A 27,821-nucleotide genomic window follows, 5' to 3' on the forward strand; every position below is an offset into this window, starting at 1 on the left:
GATGGAGCAAAACATGTTGACGTACTGGAAAGAAAGTTTCGCTAGCAGTAGGAATAATTTTTGTAAAGAACTAAATGGCAATGCCTTGCATCAGAAAAGTACGTTATGTAAATGTAAAGTAATACACAATGCATTGCCTGCAAATATAATGATTATAAAAACCATTAGATATATATTTTTAAAAACGTTTCTACAACACCGAGGAATACATACATTATTCTCACGGATATATGTGAGATTTAAACTTAGGAAAAGGACAGGCTGCTACTCATGGATGACCCACTAGAGTTGCAGACAGGCACAACCAAAAGACTGTTACACTTTATAGCTTTCTACCAAAGCCTTCTTCGGGTAGGAGTGGGGGTGGGGGTCCACCACCCATACATAGTCACACAAGCAAGGACCTCATATACACATGACCAATACCACCGCAATTCCTGTCACAGTTGCCAGTGGTTGTGGTCACATGTGTATGAGGTGTGCTTGCTTGCGTGAATGTGTTTGTGTTCCCTCAGCTGAAGAAGGGTTTGGCTGAAAGCTATAATGTCAGAGCTGCCAGTGGTTAGTGGTCATGTGTGTATCAGGTTTGCCTGCTTGTCCGAATATGCGTGTTTTTTTCTTTACTCTTAATGGTGAGTAGCAATTTATCCTTTTCCTAACACTGTTGATATTGCATTCTGGAGTTTCCATTGTTTATTATTTAAATTTTTTGTTCATAAATAAAACAAATTTCTTTACCAATGATTATATCTAAATTCTGTCTATTTTATATCTCTTTAGAAGTGACTTGTCTATATCTACACCCCTAGAGAAAGACAAGTCACTGTTTAATGTTGTTACCACAACTTTTGAACAGTTCTGTATTCATTTACTTCAAATTTTTACATGATACTCTAATGAGCATTCAGACAGTTATGACTATAAATATTTTAGTTATATAATACAATAATTCATATGTAATATATTGAAGGGGAAATGCTGAAACCAAAAACCGCGAAAAATTCTTGAGCGATTTACTTCAAATATTTGCACAATACACTAATAAACATTCAGATGGCCCTAGGATATATATATATCTTTCTCAATGACAGTTTATAGATTCTCTATTAAATCCAACTGCAAGAAAGAAAATACTGTGCTGTGAAAATGTGTTGTTTCATTTTCTTTCTCACAGTCAGTTGCAACTACAATAACAGGTCAAGTCAACCATTAACACAAATTGTTTAGCACATATATATTTTTTCTCTCTACATACAATTTCAGACAAAAATAATATACACAATAATTTTCTGTTTTGTATTCTTCCTTGTCATTGGTTTTACAGAAAATAGGAAAGTTGTATTTATGCTTACCAGCTTATGATTAGAGTACTACAACAGAATCTTAATCATTCAGAACTTTGAAATCCTACCACTTTGCAGATTAAAACTATTCTAAATACTATCATCAAGGCTAATATCCTCACAGATTCAGCAGCTGAAGGGATCTCTCACAAACCCCACACACCAATGATCCCAAACGATTTACGCATTCATTTTAAGCAACTTCAATTCTTAATCGAGATGTCATTTGCAATTACAATTAAAAAACAAGGTCGGAGAGAGTAAGGGACATGAGGGCAATAGGGGAAAGGAAATATATGTGTGTGTGTGTGTGTGTGTGTGTGTGTGTGTGTGTGTGAGAGAGAGAGAGAGAGAGAGAGAGAGAGAGAGAGAGAGAGAGAGAGAGAGAGAGAGAGGGGGGGGGGGGGGGGGTAGTTTAGGATGTATATGTAAGTCCCATACATATTTAGCAACTGCGATGCATTGCTGACTTCGCAAGTTACCATACAAAACGAACAAAGAATAAATAAATATTATTATTATACAGCACAGGAGTAACTCTGTCGCATTTAAGACAGTGAGCTTTTACACCTCGAGCACAATTTCAGCACCTGTAAACTGGTACTCACATGTGCAGACACAGGCAGCTGCAGATGGTGCGTGGGCGGTGGGGGTGGCAGTGCATGCTGGTGCGGAGGAGTCGCCACCGCAGCAGTGGGCCGCGGGCTATGCTGCCGCGTCGAGGTACTCGCGTCCTCGGTAGCGTGCTGCTGCGGAGAGCCTGGAGTGGCCGTGCTCGAGAGTGAGGAGGTGCTGCTGTACATGGGGCCAGTTCTCTGCAGGGTCTCCTCCCCGTCACTCAGATCTGCACCGGCTGCAACAGATTGAAAAAACCTGCTATATGAGTTTGCTTGTGTCAGATCTAACCAGCAGTAGCTGGTTTCTAGGGTCAGTGTCAAATAATGTTCACAAATTATGGCAGCCTCAACATATTACGTACACACATAAATTAACTGTATTTTTGTTCTGTATGTTGGTATTATGTTTGATGGGGGTTTATTTATCGATTCTCTTTTTTTATTTGTAATTCCCTGTTGCTATTTGAGTTTACATATTATGATTTTGTCATATGGAGATTGTGAGTGGAGCTCTGGAGCCTAAAAAACGGAGTACCAAGTGGAGAACTTGGAACATTTCCCACATATTCTCCTGTTTGAGTTAAATAGAGGAGTGACAGCAGTGGTGGCAGCCAGAAACTTAATGCACCATGTATGGGGATAATGTCTTTGGATGGAGCACAGCAAGAAAACGGTACTCTCATTTTAAGGAGTCATTAGTGACTCTCCACGTTCAGGAAGAGTTTCGAGATTTTATGAAGATTGTTTAAATGCATCAATCCACAACAGTATACTCGATAAATAGCAAATGTGATAAACTGTGATCTTTCCACCATTGTGTGCCATTTACAAGCAATGGGGAACGTTCAAAATCAAATGTACGGGTATCGCATGCCGTAAACCAAAATCACTAAAATCATTACGTGGCCATATGTGCATCTCTCCTTCCTCGTCATCAATTGGCTTGTGGATAGCACCGACCATTCCTTACGAAATGAAATGTCGTGTAGTAGACCGGTCACCTGGTGCAAGTCTTTCGAGTTGGCACCACTTGGGCAACTTGCATGTCGATGGGGATGAGGCAATGATGAAGACGACACAACACTCAGTCCCTTAGCGGAGAAAATCTCCAACCCAGCCGCGAATTGAACCCAGGCCCCTTTGCGTGGCATTTTGTCGTGCCGACCACTCGGCTATCGGCGCGGCCACCATTCCTTATGCTGTCTTGTTACTGCTGATGAGAAATGGTGCCTTTATGCTAGCATAAGGAAAAGAAAGTAATGGTTGAGCCCGAACAAAGCAGCAGCTGCCTATACAAAGATGTGAGCGCATCCACAAAAGATAATGTTTTGCATCTGAAGGAACAGCAACAGCTACAAATTCTTCCCTGTGGTGTAACCGTCATTGCTGACATTTACTACCAACGACTGAGACATCTTGAAGATATAGTCCAAGAACAGTGAGCAGGAAGACTGCACAAAGTGACGCTGATCCACGATAAGGCCAGCCGATATTTTGTTAGACTGACAGAAAAGACTACACAGGAGTTGGGGTGGGAAGTCATTCTGTACCCACCTTATTCACGTGATCTTGCGACCTCAGATTTTCACCTTTTCCACTCTGAATCAAACAACCTTCAACAAACTTCCTTTACAGATTATAACGTGTTCCGAACACTAGTTGACGAGTTTTAAATAGTGAAGGAGAATACTTTATTGATAACTAAAGTCTCTGTTACATGTATCTCTTGCATTTATTAAACTTATTGAAAAATGCTACAAACCTATTCACTAACTTAATATAAACATTCAATCAATTAAGTTCTGCTCCAGGTGTGCTTACTTCATTGTGAGTTAGATCACTACTATTATGATAAATCAGCACTATTTTGAAATATCTGTGTTGCAAATGTAGACTTCTCTCTGAATCAATTTACAAAACTAGCTGACAAATTGTTCCACTGCGAAATTATTCTTAAAAGTAATGGATGACACATTGTCACCAACAATTCTGCAAATTGTTCAATTTTTAAAAAATATGTACAACTGTCTCAGCTGCAACAAGTCACAATGGATAACTAGTTTCAATCACATTTAATGGCCATCTTGAGATCTACAAATAAAATTAAATAAAACATCAAATAATAATTATTTCTGCAGATAACATACATTGAAATTATTTAAACTTTAAAGACTCTTAAAAATTTACCTGAATAAGCAGATGATATAGAATGACAGTACTTAAAATTTAAGATTTTTAAAATTCTATCTGATTAATCTCAAGTAGTGAGAAGTCAAAATTATTAAGGGCATGGTCATAACTCTAACACAAAAGGAACAGCACCACACCAAATTTTTGACAACACTCTGTGGCATCAAGAATTTTACTGTACCCACTTTGCGTCATATGAATCAGTGCATTGTGAATGATAGGTAAGGGAGGGAAGGAAGTGGAAGGGCCAAAGAAAAGCACTGATACTGTTCAATATTCTAATGTAATACTGGTATTGTCTACAAGATACAAGGAGTAATTTACGTAATTCAGCTAACACTGATACACAACAAATGTCAAAATTAATAATTAAATTATTAATGTAAAAAAGTATTTAGCACATGTAGTTTTTGTCAGTGTGTGTCTTGAGGTGCGTTTACTGCATGTGTACATTGAGTTCACTCTGCCTGAAACCATGCTGTGACTCAGGCACACTGCCAATAAATGTGGCGAGCTGCTGAAGTTGTCTTCTGTTAAATGGAGCTGTAGCAAAGCTGGAGAGCTCAGTACATCGTCAAAATTCTTTAAATAAAATGAATTCTCTAAGCCACACTGACGATTGAGTAGTTTATGTGGTTCTTTCACACAATGTCTATTTATTTCAAGTTCCTCCAAAAGTTCAAAAACATCCATATTTACACGCTAACTGAATACAGTGAAGAGCACCCGATACAAAAGGGCAACAACTTCAGAAAATTGGGTTAAGAAGATGTTTCGACAGAAGCAAAACTATCGGATTTCGACTAAAACATGATACAAAGACAGCAAGTTGTAAATTTTGTGTGTCAGGTGTGTATAAGACTAAATACAGTGATTTTCAAGAGTGGTATATATGTGTCAAACTGGTAGAACTTTAGAGACCCAATTTAAAGAACAGTTATCACTGCGAAATCCTAAGATGTTATTTGAAAAGCATCTAAATGACGCTAAACATATGGTTGGACCAATAGACATACATCTTAAACTTTAACACATGGTGCCTAAGCGAATCCCTCGGGTGAAAATTGCATGCACTAAATGTTTTAATTCAATTATGAATTTAGCAACATGTTTTACGTATCAATGTTAGCTACATTATCTAAATTGCTCTTTGGTTCTAAATTACTTGTGTTGTATTTTTTAGACAATATCTGTATTACATTCCAAAGTTGCACAGCACTAGTTCTCTTCTTTGGCCCTTCCCCTCTCCTTCCTCCCTTGCCTATCATCCATGATGCATGGGTCTGTACAATGCATGCATGTCTGTATAGATGCAATGTGGGTTTAGTTAAATCCTTGATGCCACAGAAATGTGGTGTAGTGCTGTTCCTTTTGTATTACAACTTATGACTATGTTGTTGTTGTTGTTCTGAGAACTCATGGTTAATCAGGATAATTTTAAGAGTTCTAAATTCTAAGTATTTTTGCAGTTTAAATAATGTCAATGTATGTTATCTACATAAATAGTTATTTATTAAGGTTTTAATTCATTTAACTTTTATATCTGAATACGATCTTAAATGTGACTGAAAATATTTATCGAGTGTGACTACTTGAAGCTGAGACTTGTAATAAATATTTTAAAGATTCTTAAGTGCTGTGCCTTTCAAATGTACATGGAATACTGTAGGCCTATTTGCTGAATTTTTTATACAAATTGTTCATTCAATTTCCTTTAAATCCCTTGTGCCCACTGCAGCACTTCATATTATAAAGAAATTTATGAATTTCATTAGGTAAGTTGATGCTTTTAATTTTAGGTCAATCTAATTGCAGCTGAATGTTTCGTGCCACGTGTGTTTTGTCTCTGTTATTTGAATGGCAACTTCAGCAGTATATTTTAAAAGTTCCTGATGTCATCAGATACATTTCTCGTGCAGTGGTTGTGACGATGAATGGCATATTGGTACAAACTTCAAATTTTCATAACTGTCATCAACTGTGCCAGTCTTTGTAACTGTTAATTCACAATGCCATTTTTAATAAACATTTTCCACGTATAATACATTATCTGACCACAAGTCTCCGGGCAGCACTATTTAGTGTGGATGTAACCACCGGCTGTCTCGAGGCGCAAACTCGTCAGTAGGAGAGGTGGAGAGTATTGCACTGTCAGTAGAGAAGCAGTAACAGTAGAATGGGTGAGTCGGTAGAGCTCGGTGACTTCGAATGTGGACCAGTCACCAGATGTCATTAGAGTCACAGATTCGTCACGGACATTTCAACCTTTCCAAAGCTGCCCGAGTCGGCCGTTGCTGACGTGACAGTGAACTGGAAATGCAAAGGAGCAACTTAGCTAAACCGAGACCAGTAATCAGTCTCGAGTTATCCAGCTAGTGCAATGACTGTGTGTAGAGAGTTAAAAACAATAGAGTATAATGGCTGAGCAGCTCCTCATGGGCCACACATTTCTGTAGTCAGTGCAAAGCAACATTTGAAGTGTTGTAAAGAGAGAGGCCACTGGACACAAACAACTGGAAACCAGTGATTAGGAGTGGCGAATCACACTATACTCTTGTAGCAATATGATCGAAGGGTTCGGATTTGACGAATCCCTGGAGGACGTTACCCTGTCTCCGACAGTGAAGCACGGAAGACGTGGTGTTAGGGTACAGGGGTGTTGTTCACAGTTAGGGTGTTAAGAAAACACTAAATGCAGGATACTAACACATTTTTGTGTACTGTGTACAGTAGAGGAACAATTCAGAGACGCCGATTGCTTCTATCAGAATGACAATGCGCCCTGCCGTAAGGCAGCACCTGTGAGGCAAGGTTCGTGAACAGTACCATCCCCGAAAGGGACCTGCCTGCTCGACCCCCGGCCTGAACCAGATGGAACACATTTGGAATGAGTTAGAGTGTCAACTTTGTTCAACACCTCCACCTGCTCTTGAGGGAAAGTGGGCTGCCATTGCTCCACAGACATTCTGACACTTCACTGCAAGTGTCCCCAGCAGATCTGAGGCCACAATAAAGGCGAAGGATGGACACACCCCGTATTAATGTCCATCGATAGGGGCCCACATACTTTTCATAGACAGTGTACCGTTCAGAATTTTGTGCTCTGTCGAAAGGTACTTTTGTCAGTATGTCGTATGATGAAAGCCAAAACAGTGGTCCATATTATACAGTGACGATGTACACATAAAAACTGACATCAGCCACAGAAGCCTACACTCCTAGGTGCACGACATCAGTGTCAGGTAATATGCGTGCTATAGCAACAAGACGAGATCCTGTCTGGTAAACCTCCCGTGACCTGTTAGTTCTCTGTAACTTTATTGACCTCCCCCATTTGCTAGACCTCGGCATTTCTTTTCCTCACCTCTCTTCCTTCCTCTTCAACCCTTCTGCCAAAAGAAGGAGGCACTGGCTGCAAAAGCTTGTACTTTCTGTAACCTTTGTGTGTGTTTTCTCTCGCTGCCACTTGGTACGTACATTTTTTTTATCTATCCAATTATATTTTCAAAAATTTATTATTTTCCTTGGTACACAATGTTAGTGATGTTGATATTAAATTTTGTTTCGAAAACTGGTCAAAATATCGAATCTTTGTCTAATAACAGTAACATTTCAAAAATAATGAACTTAAAATACAAACAAAATTGGAAATCTCAATAAAAGTTGCCTAATAGTAAGATTTAACTACTTAAAGATTACTAGACCAGTTTCAATTTTGGAAAGTTTAATTTTATCGGCAACACGTAAGTTTTACAATCGACCGACCTGAGGCTGTGGAAGCAGTGTGCGACACAGTATCACGTGGCGGTCTCACTGGATCGTTGTCGACAGGAACGGTCTCGGGCAGCAAGGCGTTGAAGTCTATATGGTCCCATTGTGCCGACAGCTCTTTCTTCAGGTTGGCGAGCCTCTGCTGAGCGGCTATCTTCTCTCTGGCGAGTCGCTCCATCTCGTGCTCGAACTCGCGTTCCTTCCGTCGCATTACCTGACCGAGAGAAATAAGGTACCACCTTGAAACAGTGAAAGCGTATCTATTTTTTTTTAATAATGACAAAAGTGTAGAAACAGTCTGTGTAGTACAAAGACACCTGCAACAAATTCATGAAAGGGTCTAATGGGTAATGGAACAAATGAACAGTATGCCTGCCTGTGGAACCTTTAAATCAAAGCTACTGAACCAATTGTGACAGATTTCTATAGTATTCCATTTCAAACTAAAATGCTGGGACAAAGTTTCCAAAAACTGTCATAAGCAATACATGTGTTTCTTTTTAAGACACATTTGAATACACAACCTTTACAAAGTGGTTGTGTGGAGGGGAAAAAAAAAAAAGAAAAAGGGGACATAAATCAGATCCAAGTGGAACCAATATCTTTTCACTTTTTTCTTAGCCATCGGCTTCTTAGCTGAGAACCAGACCAGGAGTGTGACATAGCAGTGCCACAAAAATGGACGAAAGAGAACTAATGCATGTTGGTGCAGCTCCCATTCTAATAAAATCCAAATGATAAAAACAAAAAAATGAGAAGAACAGAAACTGGGCTTTGGAAAGCATTGTATTTTAACTGCTTGCGAAAATATTCTAGGTGCCCAACTTTCCAAGAGCTTCCCCAGAATGTCGTAAAATTATTCGAGTATCACATAAATGATAATGCCCCAAGAATTGCTATGGAAGAAATCGAGAGAGACACTGAAACCGATTGCAACCAGACTTGTTTCTTATTACACATGACTGAAACGGGAATTTGGCGTACATCTTTTGAAGTGCACTTCTCGTTTATACATCTCATAAAAACAGACGTATGGTGGAAGAACAATGCGAATTCATTAAGTTTTAAATAAGATTCAAATGTTAACATTAAACTTAAAAAATCGTTACTATTTTGTCTTATTATCCTAAAAGCTCAACAGGTTCGATCAACATTAGAACACTGGTAGTATATATTATTGCAGCATAGTGTCTTCCTAAGACGACTGTTTCAGTAACAATGTGTTGGATACTTTTCTTCATTGTTCATCTGACTGTTCCTCATTATATTGGGTTGTAGATCATCAGGATACTGTAGTGCAAGTCAGGAGAAGCAGAGCTGTGCATGGAAGTTTGCACTGATGGATTCACATCTAAGTGAGTTCGTACAGGAATCAACCAGTGTAGACTTCTTCTTTGTACAGAATGTTGCTTCAACTTTTGAGAACATATTGCAGCATATAATTTCAAGTAAATGTCATGAGATGAGTCTTTACGGTCAAAAAAAAAAAATGGTTCAAATGGCTCTGAGCACTATGGGACTCAACTGCTGTGGTCATCAGTCCCCTTAGAACTACTTAAACCTAACTAACCTAAGGACATCACACACACCCATGCCCGAAGCAGGATTCGAACCTTTACGGTCAAAGAAACATACCGGTACAGTTCGTACACATTAAACATTTTCCAGCCTTTGCAGGCAATACTGATAGCCCCATGAGAATTACTTGCACTACCTGCCATTCGTACATATTTCGCCACTATTTCCGAGTACTGCAGCACAAATCGTCATAAAATGTAGGCAACGTAATACTCATACATCTTACAGGATGTTTGTAGTATGCGGGAAGAGAGCTAGTTTCTCTGCTTCCCACGGTATTCTCTGGAAGGACTAAAGAAAACGAAAAACAACAGTATTTTGCAACACGCATATCTAATACTTAGTTATGCTTATAGAGATGTGAACCCACAATTTCTATGGCTATGGTGCGCTGGTGCAGCAAGCAGCCTGTCCGCCTTTGCCTCCAAGGATGTACTACCAAATTTTAAAATCTTTGCACCCTGTAACATCACACAGCCTGCAGTTGCCTGATCTGGAAATGTTACAACAATTACGGTCTTGAACAATACAGTGGTCTTCAACATCATAGTGCTTTAACAGACATTGTCTGCTGGAACACGAAATATTCTTTTTTCCCACCGAACTTTGAGCAATGCGGGATTTTGCATTGCTGTCTCCTCTTAATCAGTATCTGTATCTGATGAATGCGCAAGGTTTTTGTACAGCTATGGACGAGTGTGGAATGAAGTCTACTCCAAATCACAATATCCCAGTGCTCAATTTCTAACATAATTTTAGGTGCCGGGACGCATCTCTTCAGCGATACAACCCACCCCCTCCCCAGCCATAAACCACAAGTCTCGATTTTTGAAAACTTGCAATCAAAACAATACAACCACAAGAGTTAATATAATCAGCAGGTAGGCCTACTACCGTTGGTTTCCGTAGCAATGTCACTTTGCTCCGAATTCTGTTCGATGCACAGTCAGTTGTGTTCGTGATTATGACGTCATGTTTTCAACTGCAGTGGACATCGTTCAACCGCTGCCAGCAGTAACTTTCTGTAGCTTTGTAGCTGCTCGATGAATTTGTACCCAGTATTAATTAGTGGATAAGTTAGCATTTGGCATGAATGACAGTGGAGATATTTCTGGCCTATTGGGGTGTCGTACAATTCTGACTTCCCGAAGAGTTTGGAAAAAAAACGCGTCGTGACGTCACACACTGAGTTAGATGTTTAGTAAGGGCTTTAAACGTCATTTGTCTTCTACTCAAAAGCTGTACTACATATGAATGGATTTAATTTCATATTCGTTACAGCCGCGCGGGATTAGCCGAGCGGTCTACGCGCTGCAGTCATGGACTGTGCGGCTTGTCCCGGCGGAGGTTCGAGTCCTCCCTCGGGCATGGGTGTGTATGTTTGTCCTTAGGATAATTTAGGCTAAGTAGTGTGTAAGCTTAGGGACTGATGACCTAAGCAGTTAAGTCCCATAAGATTTCACACACATTTGGACATTTTTCATATTCGTTACAAGAAGTAAGTAAAACATTTGAACACGGAAGTTCCTGTAGTACGTCTCGGCGGCAAATTATATTTACGTTGTCACTTGATACACGTGTACTATTTTAAATCTACGGTGACGACTTTTTCCAGTAAGTTAAAAAATTGCCTGGGAGGTGTCAAATTAAGTCCAGCATAATCTTTCAGTAATGTCTTCGCGGGTGCGGAGTCAGAGGGAGGGGGAAGTTGGTGTCATGAAGTCACCGGCGCTCTCCCCACCCCCCTCCACCAACCAAAAAAACTATATATTTTTTACATGTGTTAATTTCCAGACTTCTTGAAGAACTTTCGGAGAATAAAGATGCATGAGACCAAGAGTCCTGAAAATGACATGAAATTGTAGGAAATTACAAGTCCCCCCCGCAGGTTTTTGCCTACGTACCGGGGTTTGCATCTTGACGTCTGTGGAGAACATTTAAGCGACGTTAAGGCGCACATCAAATGTTGACCGTAGCTGCAGCTCACAACGCTATTCTATCTTACGCAAACCTCTCCGCTCCTGCGTAACTATAGTGCAACCTGCTTACTGAATTCGAGCCTTGGGTCACCGCCAATATTTCCCGCCATTATCAAATAGATGATTGCTTGAAGCCTCATAAAGTATCCACCCAACCTATAGCTTCTTAAGTTACGTCATACATTTCGTTTTCCCCCAACTCAACTGTCTCTTCATTAGTTACGCGTTCTACCTAACCAATAATCTAAGCATTCTTTTGCAGCACCACACTTCAGAAGTTTCAATTCTCTTCTTGTCGGAATTGATTATCATCCACGTTTCATTTCTGTATACGGCTACACACCACACAAATACTTTTATGAAACATTTTCTAACACTTAAATGCATATTCAGTGTTATCATACTCCTATTTTTCAGATCCGCTTTTCTATCGTCCCAAAGTATATTTTGCAGTTCAAACAGCAACTTTTAGCGTCTCTTTTCCACCTGCTTAATTCCACTACATTTCATCACCCTTGTTTTACTTTCTCTGGGGTTCATGCTGTAACCTCTTCTCAAGACCTACCAATTCCATGCAACTGATCTTACAATTCTTTTGCCGTCTCACAGAGAAAGTTGAGTAATTATTTGTTGGTTTGTTTGCAGTCGAGGTACACTTACACAGCAGATTAATGTGCTAACCGCTAAGCTATGTTCTAATCGCAACGATTCATTCAGAGGCTTCAAAAATTCGGCTTCACGCAAGATAAGCCACTCTCAGTAGTGTTTGCTCAGTGCTGATTACGAAACGTGTGTATTTCATTGGCATCGGTGTGTGTGTGTGTGTGTGTGTGTGTGTGTGTGTGTGTTTTGTGTTGTGTTGTGTGGTTATCACGTGTGATGAAATACGAAAAAACGGGCCAGACCCGGGATCAAGAAAGAAAGCCGGACAATAAATTGGAAGTGAAATGGCTAAGGCCTTTTCCACACATACCCGGTTCCATTCGGCTCGGTTATTTTTCGGTCACTGGCAAGGGTGAAACGGTGCTTCGGGTTCTACTACGTACCTAATAGAAACAGTAGAGCACCGAAAACTCCCTCGACCCGAACAGATTTCATGAGGTTTCTGTAAGATGCGAACTCGTGTGCAGGAAACAGAATACAAAAGACCTTCACACATGGACGATTCAGTTTCTGTTTCAACCTGATTTCGAGTGGATCGCTTTAAAAATTCTCTCTTATTATTATTTTTTTAAAGTCGTTGTCGCGGTTTTTCTGGTAATATGATCAGTTTACCAAATGTTGATGTGGATCGGATGATTTCTGCAGTGCAATCCAAACCAGTGATGTGGGAGAAAACTTGCGAAAAATTTAAGGATTAATTTAAGACACGGGAAGCGTGGAAAGACGTACCAGTGACTTTGATGCATTTGCCGCACGAAGAAAAACTGAATTGGGTAAGAATTGAAAAAGTGATTTTTGTCGATTAAGAGAGACAGTACATTAGGAGAACTGGTAAACTCGCCGCGATTTTGAGAGAATTTTAAGAGGAATGATGTGAAAATTATGAAAATAATCAACAGCATTTATTTAAATACATAACTAATTACAATACAATACACGGTTGATTATATTCCTTCACGAATGTATTTTCGCGTTGAAGACGGCCCTTTTAGCTTCACGTGTAATTCGTCGAATGATTTCGTTGAAATCCTGAAGTAATTAAAAAAAATTTTGCTCGTGCTCTTGTAGCTTCAGGGAAATCGTGTAGAATGCTCCAAATTTCTGCCGTAAAGTGATGAGAGGGTGCTCCCTAAGAATTCTAGTATCCCTCCTTCGTTTATTTATTTATTCTTCTATAGAGAAACAACTTGACCTCTCTCCATGATCACTACTGACCTGTGTACGGAAGAAAACACAAAACCGAAGACGAACCGTATGAGAACCGTGTATGTGTGAAAGGCATTAGTTTGCAACCGAAAACAAACCGAAACCGAATGGAACCGCATAAGTGTGAAACACGTCTAACGGCTGAGGCATTGTGGCAACGTCGAACGATCTGGGCGAGACGCTAAGCGCCCCGACTGGAGGAAGCCGTCTCAACCAGCGCGTGATTTTAATTTTCCGAGGTGACAGCTGGAGCAGGCCACGGGCCGCTGCGGTGCCCGGGTGCGCTACTGGCAGTCCAGGCCAGCGCGGCTGGCGCCGCCAAAATCAATGCAGCGCAGCCAAGGGCGGTCGCTGCCCCCCCGCCGCCGCCGGCTGGACACGGCTCGCCACACTGCAACGTACCACTCTTCCCGCGCGGGCCGTCTCGGCTTGGCTCGGTCCTCCTCTAAAGTACCCGGTACGAAGCGACATTTTTCGTTCGGCACAGTCGAAGTGTTACCGCTGTTTACCATTCGCCATTTGTTCGTGGTACGGAGGACGTTCGCAGGTCGCAATCTGCACAAAAAGAGGCACTCTAGCGATCGATCGACAGAAGTCTAAAAATGAGTGGGAATGACAGAAGAGAGGATGAGAATTCTGTGTACATATTATGCATTAATATAAACGACAGGTACCGCAGATGTGCTGTGAAACGACATTATTATACCGTGCAGAAACCATTTAAGGATTTAGTTGGCAGTGAAAGAGCAAAAAATTACAAAGATCGACAGAAGGGATTCGTCGTCCGTATTATAACGGGCACTTCGACCGAAATTTGCAGACGCGGAGCACGCGAACAAAATTGGCGGTACGAATAGTAAAACTTCTGACGTCGCACGCATAACTCCGCTGTCAGTTGTGACAGGTTTCGATGGAACTGAACGAAGCGTATGGAGACTTTACATATTACTGCAAAGTACGTCGGTTAAGTCAATCGGCATTCCTGGAACGACTTTTCTATTTAAAATTCGCTATTGTTGAATTTATGAAGAAGAAAGGAATGTAGGGATGAAAATCAGTACATCTGGAGTGGATTGCACTCCTCGCTTTTTAAGTGGACTTGACTGCACGCTGCCTACAGCAAGGAACTGCAAGGAGAGAAGTAACTGATTTCTGATCTGATGGTGACACATTTTAAAAGAAAATCGCGTTTCTGAAAGGACATATCCTCACACACAGTCCAGTTCCCTACGCTAACTGCCGAAGAAAACGCGAGGTCTGAAGAATTCATTGTGGCCTTGAAAGAATAACAAGGATACCTTTCTAAATGTCAGTCTTACATATGTTTTCGAGCTCCGAGACCGTTTGCCGTTTCAACTGAACACGGCCCTGTGCATGTGCAGATGTAACTGATTAACGTGTAAGGAAATTCCCTTTTTAAGGACAAATCCTTTTCGCGTTAAAACTGTCCAGGATGTCTACATTGCTTTCAGCAGCCAGTGTTTCCACGTCTCCATAACGAGGTTGCAAAAGTACTTTTATATTTCCACCGAATATTTGTGTGAAAGACTTTGTTTTCGATTATGAAACTAAGTTACGATTATGTGGCAAGTTGACTGCGAAAATTTGTGAAATTGTCCGTAGGTCTCCGCATGGCGACAGTTTGTACCAGATAAAAATGCCCAAAAATAATTAAATAATTCTGAAAATTGTTTTTTTTTTCCTATGTGGAACAGTGTGCGACTGCACTGCGTGCGCAGTCTCCCGGCCTCACGCTCAGACAGTGGGGGGAAACGTGGCAGCCACGCTGAGCGCTACGACACTCGTGCCAGGACAAGGTCCGCCACCCCTGCCTAAAGCCGACTTTCCACAGGCACGGATTTCTTGCACGTGCATACCTCCCAATACTAGTAGCATAAATCTACTTAAATGTGGAAACACCCAACTTGCAAACGGTCGTGCCAACTTGCGTTTAAGTTACGAAAGTTGAAAGCCGTTCTGCTTTCTTGCACAATGTCGCTTCGCCCTCTCCGTCGCCTACGAGATTTAGCAACTGCCAACAAGTGGATCTGCTCATTTTTATTTACGTCAAAGTTAGCGTAATGTCAGAATAATAGGCTTAGCTCTCAACAAAGTAAATAAATACTTTCTAAAGTGGAAAATTCTTTTCGAACAATGCAATTCTTCATAATCACGTATTTGTAATAGAATAATATCATCCGAAGTGATGAAATGGATCAAAAAGTATTGTAACTGAGAGTGTGACCTTGCTGAGGTTCACTATAGAACTATAAGGGTACTTTTATTTCAATACAGTTATGATAATTTTTTGCTTTACTCACTGAGCGGAAATATGGTGAAAAGGAAATTTGTTTGTGGCTTTAGAGATTCCTGGTTCGCAAGATCTCCAGACATAACCCCACTAGACCTTTTTTTTCTTTGTGACTCTATGAAGAATGCCCGCGGTGCAGGACTTGCAGGAAATACGAACTCGCGTCAGAGCAGCAACTGTACACATTAATGAGGACATGCTAGGCCGGAACTGGAATGTAGCTTACATATCCTGAGTGCTACAGTGCTAGAGTGAAAACCTTAGGTGTCTGTGACTGTCTGTCTGAACATTATGCCGCAAACCGCACCTTTCTACCTAGCCCCAATTCTGAAATATGTGTGATCGAAGTTGTAAAGATCATTTTGGAACACATTGTCTATTGAGAAATGCCTGTGTCTTTCTTTCAAGTACATTCGAAAAATTTCTAAAATAGAGATGAAATAATTTGTGTGAGTTGGATAAATAATTTGTTGCTACTATGCTGACAACTATTACAAAAAGATGGGAGCACTTCATGTAGTATTGTAATGACCCAGCAGTCGCGACAGCGAAGTAATAGTATGTATGTTAACAGAAGCATGACATTACCTAATTATATTCCTTGCAGGTAAACAAGTGTAAGGTCGTATTAAACCGCAAAAGATCTCTGTCGAATATCTTTCATGAAAAAGCATTTTATAAAATCTTTGACGGCGTACTGGCATACTTTTATAAAAAAATTTGTCAAACAGTTTTGACAATGTAATGCGGGCCACATTGATTGAGTAATAACAAAGGTGTAGTTTTTCGAGCATTCACGCCATTCCTAAAATGGAACAAACTATAAAGATCTACAGTTAATGAGGACTATCGTTGACTACAATCAGTTTATTCTGATTCCGGTAATGATGGTATAATCTGGTTATAACTACTCTTAAATGCCTGAAAACTGGAGTTACACTAGGACTTACAATGGGACACTATTGGCTGCAGGTTCAAGGAATTTTATTTGAGTTAAGCTCCTATTACGGCGACATTAAAGTCTTCAGTTATGTACGCGGGTGGTTCATTTGTTGCGAGTTGTCATCACTTATGGCGGTCGTCATCGACAGATTCTACATAAGCTATATAATTTGCGCTTTCTTCAAGCGCAAAGCACGTGTATGAGTCTATCGCATCTGTCGTTCGCAATCGGCAACAACGCAATCCCCGTCCACGCCTCGACCTGCGCGTACCGCCACCGTCCGTGAATCGGACTATACCTGCTGTAACTCCGCCTGGCCAGCGAATAGTAATAGGGTGTATGCAAAGACAATAAAAGGCAACCGACAACGAAGATCTAACTTCCGATAATGAACTAAAGTGTTATTTTGATTTAAACTGCACGTAAGTAAAATCAGTTAAGATGCTATTAATGTTTTTCGCGTTGTCCTCCCATAGCCTTCGCTTAACCACAGGAGCGCTAAGCCGTCGTTTTCCTCCGTGCTGGCACGCACGACTGGTCGAAGTATATGGGAGACGGCACGGCCGAGAGCGTGAGTCACGGAAGAGTGGGGCGTGCGGCTGGGGTGGGGGGCCACGGTGGGCGCTCAACAGGTCGCAGGGGAGGGTCCGCGTGATGTGGCAACGGCGCGCCACGTGCTCGGCCAGCACGTGCGCCTACATGCAAGGCGGCGCGGCGTTGCCAGCGGCGTGCGCACGTGACCGCAGCGGCGGGGCAGACGCGGAAGTTGCGCGCTCGGCTGACCTCGCCGCCGCTCGACTCCGCGCGCTCGCGCACTCTGGCCCGATTACTGCTTCCTTTTTTTCTTTCACCCTAAGCTGTGTCATACGATTTTGTAACATGCTTGTCATCGTGGTGTCTGTTAATCCTATACTATACCATAAACAACCAATAATCAGAAATAGAAACAAAATTGCTGGATAATGTCAAGAATAAATTAACACTTTGATGTTAACTTTCAGTTCCCTAGAGATCACACTGCATACGTTATACAAGTAATGTTTCTTGGTATCTTATCATACGCAGAAACTTTAATGCAAACTTCGCCCGTTCGCTTTGCAGGAACGTTCGAAATCTGCGTCGCCCGCGAAAGGCATAAGCATTTCATCAACACAAATATTACAGCCTGCGAGGAACGCTGCTGACCGTTCTGTTACAAATATTTGACACTGCGACAGTCTAGTCTTATTTTTTCCTGTCTTCCATTTCAAGTGATTTCTCCAATCGAAGAGCTGTCAATACGAACAAAACTTTCTTGTTGTACTGCGGAAAATGTTACGTTCGCTTCCACCCACAGAGAAAAGTTTATCGACGGATTCGTTGTTAGATTAGGAGATTGCTGAGAAGCCTATAAAACCTTTCAGCTCAAGAACATCAAATATCACGCACGAAAGATGTGACGGTGCTTTTTTTTAACTATTTCATTGTTTGATCTTTGTAGAATCTCGAGTGAAAAGCGTACCCCATACGTGCTCAACATTTGGATTCTTACCGAAGACATTAGCGCTAAGTCGCATCTGCAACACGACGTTATATTGCCTTGTTCTGACATTATATGAGGGGAGTGCCTTCCTCCATTTGAAGCAGTTATCACATCACTGGTATACGACTATTCTAAACTTAGATGATCTTCACCTGTTTGAATGTTCTAGGTACCATCATCATCATCTTCTGTTTTGAATTCGTATCACCATCACTTTCTTTTCCGTAACCTGAATAAATATTACCGCTGTCCAGAACTTTATTCATCATTTCTTCTAAATACATTTCAAAGTTGGTTCATTTACTCTCAGAACTGATTGAGAGTAACCAGCCTGTTCAGTCTCTTTTGAATGATGAGATGGCCCTGGCAGAGGCTCCATATTATGCAAATAAATTATGATACACTGTCAGTAGTACACATAATGTATTACATCATAATTAAAGCAACGAACGCGAAATGCTGATAAACACGCGTGACTGGTATCGTATGTCTGCCAGACGACCCGGCCACTCCACTATGGATATACGGAAGGTCAAACATTGCGAACGGCACCTCACATCCACAGCATTCCAACTGAAAGGTACACCGGGGGAAAACGTGAAACGACACCGCAAGGGAAGTTCAACAGCCGTCTCACACAAGCATGATACCACGGCGGTTACTGTAATCCCAGATTTATGCGGTGTTACGAAGCGGACGACAATTGCGATCTGCCACACACTTGTAACTTGTTCTTACATGCTTTGTATCCCTGCGCACTATGTTTATTTTACGAAATGCGTGAATGTAACAGTTAAATTCCTTAGGGAAGTGATACGACTACTACGATCCTCCAAACGAACTCTGTTCTGCGAACTAACTGGGAACATAATTGTGATCGTAGTCACTATGAACAGCTGCTGCTACCGGTAACATACTGCGCTTGCGGGTACCGCCGAAGCGACGACATCCTCCCCTTCTACACTCAACTAATAATCATTTTAACAGAATCTTCCGTCGGTTCTTGATAGAACAACATTATAATACATGAAAAGCACCAGTTTGCTTTTGTTCTACAATAGAACGAAAGCAAACTGGTGCTTTTCATTTATAATAATCACTTTGCTATTCTGATCCAGGTAAAATGGTCTTTCAAATGTGACTTGTCTCCGCTGTGCCAGTCGTGTCACCTGTTTGTGGAGGAAATACGGACGGTTTAATTTCGGTTAAGCGCAAATATTATATGTGTGTGTGTGTGTGTGTGTGTGTGTGCCACATCTTAGCGCAGTAGACCCGTGTCTAATGTATAAATTGTGTTACGGGGGTGTAATAGGATGACGGAGAGGGTTGGAGGTTGGTCGCGAGAGGGAATGCGCGCTTCCCAACTTAGCAAGCTTGCAAAGTCACTCTACCCCACTACATCTGAAATAGTAACTACAGGGTGTATCACAAAGTTATATCGACCCTTCTGCAGTGCGCCTACGAATCTACGGTGATGTAGTTTACAGACGCGCCCGAGGTGTTTACTTCCAAAATGCGTTAACACTAGATGGAATGCAAATATGAGCTACTAATAATACTAACGCAAGAAACGTACGTGGGCACCATATAAAGCTCTACACACTGTTCTATACTGCTAGTAAGGAAATTACTTTGTATATATGACAGCTATATGACAGCTGTAGCGCTCTCCTGCGGAAGAAAACTTCACCCACCACGAACGCTGGTCGCTTTCCCCCTTACCTCAGCAGCATTTCCTGTCCAGTTCTGTTGTGTGAGTAGACAAAATAACTTCACTGAGCTCTTGTTTATATAGTGCAGTTATTTTCAGTTTATTAAGACAGTAGTTATTTGCACTCGCTAAGTGAGATACTATATAAGACTATATACGAAAGCTCAACAGCTGTAGCTGCCAACGGTCAACCCCCTCGAAGAGCCTGCCTTAAGTGTAATATGCTGTAAATATGTATTCGACAATATCAATTTCACTTTTCCAACTACTGATGGCTGGAATACTTTTCACAGCACGAGAGGTACCAAATGCAGCTCTCCCACCATATGAAGAGGCCTAGAGCCTTAAATCTGCTCCCTCTGCAACGGGTCCCATACCGATTCCATCAGACGTAACCAAAACCACCTTACAAGCCGTACAGTGGATAGGTAGTAAGCTCCGCTCTACAAGCGCCAGCAATCGCCGAATGGAAGAGATTTATGCAGTCAAGCGAGCTGAGCTTGTGGCACGGGAAATTACTTTCCCAAAGGAACGCTACAACTGCCACACAGGGTGACTAGTAGTGTAGAACAGTATGCAGAGATTTAGCCACGTGGGTTACGATTATCGGTAACTCATACTCGTATCACAGTTACCGCACTCGGTGGAAAATAAACACCCCGGGTGTCTGTGCACTGGCCCACAACGCGCGCCGCGGAAGAGTCGGTATAAGTTTGTGAAACATCCTGTGGTTGCTTCTTGTGAGCACAGAGAGTGAGGAGTCGCCTGCACGCTCTTCTGTTTGCAGACCTGCGTAGCTGGGAAGCGCAGGACCACCACCGGGCGACCTGCCTTCCATCACACGACCACTCTAAACCACTCTCCTCAACCTATTACACCACCGTAACACAATTTACTCCTTTGATACGGCTCTACTGCAATGGATTGTTCTTAACAGACTTCATTTTAAATAAAACAATTTTACACCATTAAAATATTATTTTTAATAATTTGCGTGTTTTCCATCCCCTGCGACACTGAAATCATTGGTCCTAGAGAAAAAAACGAATAGGACCGTTCTTGTAGGAAATGTAATGTAGTTTTATTTTGAACTGAGGACCATAATCGCTAGAAGCCGCGAAATGTATTCGCAGTTGCGGATGTGGACAAACATCGGCTGAGGATGACGAGAATTTGTGCCGGGCCGGGACTCGAGCGCGAATTGCTGGTTATCAGGAGCGGTCGCCTTACCATTAGGCTATCCCAGTACCATTCACGGCCTGGCCCAGACATGCTTGACGACATACGTGCTCGGACTGCCTGATGGTAATGCGAGCGCTCGTGAAGATCGGGGAATTCGTGTTCCAGTCCCGGTCCTGCACAAATTTTCATTTCGTCATTCCATTACACAGGTGACGGTTGCCCATATTCGCAACTGCGAACACATTTCATGTAAGACATTGCCACATCGGTCACCTGATCTGACCCCACTTGACTCCTTCTCGCGGATTCATGTTAAAAGCCTCGTGTACGAGACACAATGCCTCGCGTGCGGTAAATAAAATGGAAAACAGACTGTCGCTGCGGTCCTGATGCCAGTCGATATTGCATTTAGTGTTAAGAATCGGAGTGTGCAGGGACTGCTAGGGAGGAATGAATGACCAGTGTAGCACTAGCCTTTCACATTACAAATTCTTTGTAAAGAAAACAGGATTGTGCATTAGGGATAAACGGAATGAGGCAGCGCTGTTTTCAACCGACTGTCCTCGTATTCAGAGGGATGGAAGTTCCAATCTTCGTCGGGCCATCCTGATTTAGCTAGTCGACGGTTTCCCTAAATTACTTCTATATGGCCACGTTCGATTACCTGTCCCATCCTCGCAAAACTACACCTGTAATAGCGTCAATGCCTGTGTATATGATGTACTGATGTTACTTTGTTGTTATTAAATTCTAATACCGTGACTTGTCTAATGTCCTTTTAGAAGCGATGCAGAGATGAATAAAACTGTTACTGCTACTACTACTATTACTACTATCCGGCTGAAACGTCAACACTGTATATCCTCTGTCACTCTCGCGGCAACACGTCGAACGACCAATTCAGAAAAACAAATATTCTCAAGTAGCAGAAATATGACGGATCTCCCGACATTTCTGGTAGTCAGTAGATACGTGAAAAATTCAGACGGTGGAAAAAACAAATGGTTCAAATGGCTCTGAGCACTATGGGACTTAACATCTGAGGTCATCAGTCCCCTATAACTTCGAACTACTTAAACCTAACTAACCTAAGGACATCACACACATCCATGCCCGAGGCGACCGTAGCAGTTCCGCGGTTCCGAACTGAAGCGCCTAGAACCGCTCGGCCACCAGCGGCCGGCACGGTGGAAAACCCGTGTAACTTCTAGATTACCAAAAACCTGGGTGCAGATGAGTGGTAACAGCGGACAGGTTGAAATAAGCTCGGCAATAAGGCATCGAACATGAAGACGCTTCCACCGCAGTGCCTGGTGGATCTGCCCACGCACAAGATATAATTTGAAGCGAGCAGTGAGCTCAGGACAGACAGTAAATAAATATTCGAGCCTGTCCCCTCCCTGGCGGCATATAGGCCAGATGCGGCGGGCAGCTGTGGACAGGTGCCCTGCCTTGGAGTTTGCGTGGAGGCTAAATGCGCGAGGGACGGCGACAGGCCAGAAAGCCGAAGGCGGCCAAGAGCAGCGCCGCGTGCCAAGGTGGCGCGCCGCAACTGGTTCAAGGAACGGCGGCAGAGGCGGGCACGCGGCGCCGCCTGCACACGTCGCTCCACGCAGGCTACAGCACCTTCTACACGAGCGCCCGTCACGTTTTATTCCTGTACCGAGTCTCGCCTGCGACAAGCGGTCGTTTTCGTTTACACGCGGGCACCAAAACTGCACGTTTCGTGAGATCTGTGATCTGTGCTGTTTGATACACGTAAGAAGTCACGTAGTCTGGGACCGCCACTTTTACAAATAAATCGAAATATGAAAACGGAATTAAGGAACTTGTAATGACAAGAGCAAAATTTATAATGGACAAAGATCGTAGGGTGAATTCTACACACTGCTGAGGACTAAAAGCGACATTAACATTTATTTGCCGGAGAAAATTTATACGTACAAACACATCAAACAATATACAGAAGTGGTTAAGTAGTGAATTTTTATTTTACATTTTGTATGTTTTCTAAGGTGGGCATCACACTTGATTTGTATAGACTGTATTATCTGATGCCCAGCACAGTTTTCGAAAAGACATCATGTTCGAACTGTATGTTCACCATGACACAACTAGTAGAATTCAATTTACAAGCATCTCATGCCTTCATTGACGACGGAAAGGTGTTTCATAAAGTAATTCGAAACAAACTGTGGGAAATTTTAAGAAATAGACGAATCCCATCCCATCTTAAAAGACCTGTACAGGGTTTATACATCAATAACAAAATACGTATAAAATAGCGAGCAAAACACATAATACGTCTCAAATAAAGCAAGGCGTTAGACAAGGGTATCTGTCCTCTGCCTCCCACTCCTTTTAACATAACTATCAACAATGTAACAATAAAACATTATAGGATGTTACTACACTTCTCTACGCCGAAAGTGACTTAAACGAAGCTATCTTAAATTTATGTAAAATAGCCAGAAAATATAATCTGAACATCTCCATCACAAAGACAAAATTAACGGCATTTTACACCACCACCCCATGCGAGCTACGACTGTAACACAGTCATTTAATACATTTAAATACTTACGGTGCAGTATTATATACAAGGCAAACAATGAAATACAAAAAAGTTATTCCTATTCAACTGTCTCTTTGAAACTTTGCATGGAACATTGGGAAAGAAGTCCACAGAGATACTTTACTAAAGTCATATAACGTCATGCCTACAGCAGAACTGCTGTATTGACGTGAAAACTGCATGACGAAGAGAGATGAAAAGAGAAAGAAGCATGTGTAATGAAATTGCTTAGATATGTGGCTGGATATCCTTTGATGGATAAAAAGAGAAATTATTACATCGGAGCAAAACTAAATATGCGAAATATAACTGACATTATCATTTAACAGTATCAGTTAAGATGGAAAGAACATAAAGACCGTATGCCAGATCACTAAAATCATAAAACAATACAAACCAACAGACAACAGATCTTTACGAAGACAATGAAGAGATGACTTGACCAATTTTGAAGAAGACGGAACGGACCATAAGTCCCAATCCCTGATGTAGACGATGACGATGATGTTTTCTAAGTGCCAAATAACATCAAAAATCATTGTTCTCGTTCAATACATCTGACTTTTTCACTGTTGGAAACAATTTCACTAAAAACGTTTATCTATTTACGTTCCTATTTATACACGGTGCGGGCTCTCTGTTTATCAAGGTATTGTAAAACCTAAATATCTTTTCGCTTTTAGATGTCTCGTCTATGTATGGGTAAATACTAGTAGGAAAAATATTAGGCTCTGGTGCACCCTTTGCTCTGTCTCATAAACACAAAACGAATAACAAAATAAGTATTAAGGACAGTCCAAAGCACAAAATCCATTATTATAATTGGAGTCAGCTCGGCGAGAGCAGACGACGCCGCAGTCACCTGTTTGACTGGAGCATACTCAGGATTTCATAACGCCACGCAGGACACCATTGATTAATCTCTGACGCCTGCGACTCACTCAAGACGTGGATGGTAGCTGATTTACACAATAGCACGTGACGGGCACTCACCACGAGTAGTCAATTTTGAGCACAAATTCGTTCGTGTTAAACGGACTCAAGGCGATGATGTACACATAGCAGTCGTTGCTGCGGTAACAATCTGACAATTCTATGAGTCTGAATACTTCAACGACGTGAATTTCGTTAAAGGCCTAGGAACGGTCCGACAATACTAATACGACTAAGTATCGGCACCTTCGTTTCGACGCCTATAATATCGATACCAAGTACTGACATCGGAAGTAGTCAATGGCGCAGGGGAAAATAATAACCATTCACAGCTATGAGAACTAAAATACACTATTCAGAAATATAACAAACATATCAGATTACATAACCATCTACCTTTCAAATGTAATCAAGTTACATGTACATAAAGGAATGTATTAATAACTTAATACATTTTCAAGAACGTTTCCCTCTTTTGAATTAATAAATCACAGAGAATCCGACGATCAAATTTTTATTTATAGTTATTGTAGCGATTACTCGGCAGTTCATATAAATTCTCGCCAAGTCGAGGACACGAAACACAGATAGGACGGAGCAAAAGTGAATACAGTACGTTCTTGTACACTACAGCTAACGAGTGTTCGGAATATTTACCCTCCATTGCTTACTGCCGTTTTTCATTCTGTACTCTGTTCATGCAGTCATAACTCAAGTCCCATATATTGCATCGTATTTTAAATAAGACAGTTTATGTTTAAAAAAGTTTATTTTAAACTAGCGTTTTTGCCTTATAGGAAACCTTGTACTAACGCTTTTTAAAAATGGCACGTAAGTGTGCATAAAATTTAAGTCAATCCCTATACTTTCGTTTTGATTTAGATATTTGTCCTTTGCTGCTTAAGTTTGTATCTAATTTTATAGTCGAATTGTTTCTAGCAAACACAACTTAATTTCCACATTTTGCCTTTCACTATGGATTATAAGTTACTGGGGGAAGAGACATCGACCATTGCCGTCCATTGTTATGTATTGATGGATTGACGAACAATATTATTAGTAAACTCAGGCTTTTTGTAGATGCAATCTGTCAGATGCCGATAATATTTCATGTAAAGATTGGCAATACGCTTCAAAAGTCCAGACAGGTGAAACAGTAGAGTTCACAAAACGTAAAAACATGGTATCACATAACCAGACTGATAACACGAATACCTGCTTGTAACAGCCGGTAGGGTAATTATATTGTTTGCTTTCATAGGTCAGAGTTGAATTGTAGGTAAAGCAGGTGACAAACCTAGGTTCATAAGTAGTATCTACGAGAACGCACTCTACGAAAGAGATTGCTTAGAAAACACTCGTGCGACCTGTTGACTGTGTATCAAAGATGGGCACAGATATGTCTGACACAAGGGGAATCTTTGCTGAAACACCTGAACGGGCATACGCTTGAAGATAGACGCCAACCATTCTGCGAAACTCTACGTACGAAGCTTCAAAAACAATTGGAGACTTGGAAAGCACAACAGTCTGCTACGTATTGCTGCACACAGGCCTTTAAACAGTCATAGTTACCGCGCTCCACATGCGAATAGAACGGGAAGTAGCCCCAGCACGGGAGCAATGGGAAGCCCCTGCGCCACGCACTGTACAGTACGGATATAGTAGCAGTCTTCAGTCCAAAGGCTGGTCTGATGTAGCTCTCCATGCTAATCTATCCTGTGCAAGCCTTTTCGTCTCCGAATAACTGTTTCATTCTACATTTCAACCTGTATACTTCACCTCCCCCGCCCCCCACCCCAACCCACACACTCTTCCTTCTGTTACCAAAATGACTATCCCTTGTTGTGTCATGACGTGTCCTATCAACCGTCGCTTCTGTTACTCTTTCTTTTTTCCCCAATTCCATTCAGTACCTCCTTATCTGTTATCCGATATAAAACCTTCCATTCTCTTCTTGTCTGAATCGCTTGCTACCACTTTTAGTTTCCTATGTCCTAATCACATTCCTTCTGCATCGCCTGATTTAATTCGGTTACATACCATTGCTCTTGCTTTACTTTTGTTGATGTTCATCCTATAATCTATATCTATAATCTCTATCCATTTCGTTCGACTGATCTTCCAGGTCATTTGCCCTCTCTTTCATAATTAATATGTTTTCGGCAAACCTAGAAGTTTTTATTTCTTCTCCTCTAAATTTTGATACCCTTTCCAAATTTCTCCTTGGTTTCCTTTACTGCTTCTCAACTCTGGCTTCCCTTCCCTCTCCTGTCCTACTCTCGCAACAGCGGTCTGGTTTATGCACACGCTGTAAATAACCTTTCGCGACCTGTACTTTATCCCTGCTGTCTTTAGAATTTCGAAGAATGTCAACATTGTCCAAAGTTTTCTCTTGAAGTACAAATGTTATAAACGAATGCCCACCCCGAAGAAAATGAGCTATAAACATAGTTTGAATACGTAAAATACTTTTCTGGTAGATAAAATCTTAGTAGTGCATACAGGAGTAATCGATAGCTGGGATACAGACGGTATCTACAGAATTTTAGATATTGGTTTTGATGCCAAATATCGTATCGAATCTAGTATACCTGCAAAAAATTCAAGAACCTTTCATGAAGACGTGCAGCATCCAACAAGGTAAACAGCCGCTCTACTTCATTCACTCGGGTTGCAATGAGACGAGTGCGGCGAGATTGGAAGGCGCTGGGGTACTTTGATGATAAGACTCGCAGTGATATTTATATCTGAGCGCTGTTGTCGGAGCATTTCTCTTCTTTCCTGCTAATACACTCCGGCTAATTCTAACACACTAACATTTTAAGGCGAATAAACAGAAGATATCCTCCTTTTTTCCCTCAAATTAAGGCCTATGTTTGAGACTGGTAGGCTATTCTTGGCCAGGAATACCCTTTTTGTCAGTGCTGGTCTGATTTTGATGTCCTCCTTGCTCCATTCCTCATTGGCTATTTTGCTCCCTAGGCAGTAGAATTCTTTAACTTCATCTGCTTCGCGACCATCAATCCTGATGTTAAGTTTCTCGCTGTTCTCATTTCTGCTACTTCTCATTACTTTCGTCTTTCTTCTGTTTACTCTCAATCCGGTACTCATAACTGTTTATTCCATTCAGCAGATCATGTAATTTTTCTTCACTTTCACTGAAGTTAACAATGTCATCACCGAATCGTATTATTGATATTCTTTCACCTTGAATTTTAATCATACTTCTGAACCTTTATTTTGTTTCCATCATCGTTTGTTAGATTGAACAGAAGGGGCGAAAGACTATCCCTG

At 41.4% G+C, this 27,821-nt stretch overlaps 1 protein-coding gene across 1 annotated transcript in view; it reads right to left on the minus strand.

Annotated features, from left to right (window-relative positions):
• The window catches only part of LOC124712451 (max-binding protein MNT-like), a 121,002-nt gene that overhangs the window by 12,660 nt on the left and 80,521 nt on the right, over positions 1-27,821 (minus strand). The window contains exons 4-5 of the mRNA XM_047242746.1: positions 7,916-8,135; positions 1,952-2,196 (exon numbers count right to left, since the gene is read on the minus strand). Of these exons, the coding sequence (XP_047098702.1) occupies positions 1,952-2,196; positions 7,916-8,135 (465 nt within the window). The remainder of the gene's footprint in view (positions 1-1,951; positions 2,197-7,915; positions 8,136-27,821) is intronic.

The sequence above is a fragment of the Schistocerca piceifrons genome, chromosome 8 (genome assembly GCF_021461385.2).
Source record: "Schistocerca piceifrons isolate TAMUIC-IGC-003096 chromosome 8, iqSchPice1.1, whole genome shotgun sequence".
Classification (NCBI taxonomy): Eukaryota; Metazoa; Arthropoda; class Insecta; order Orthoptera; family Acrididae; genus Schistocerca; species Schistocerca piceifrons.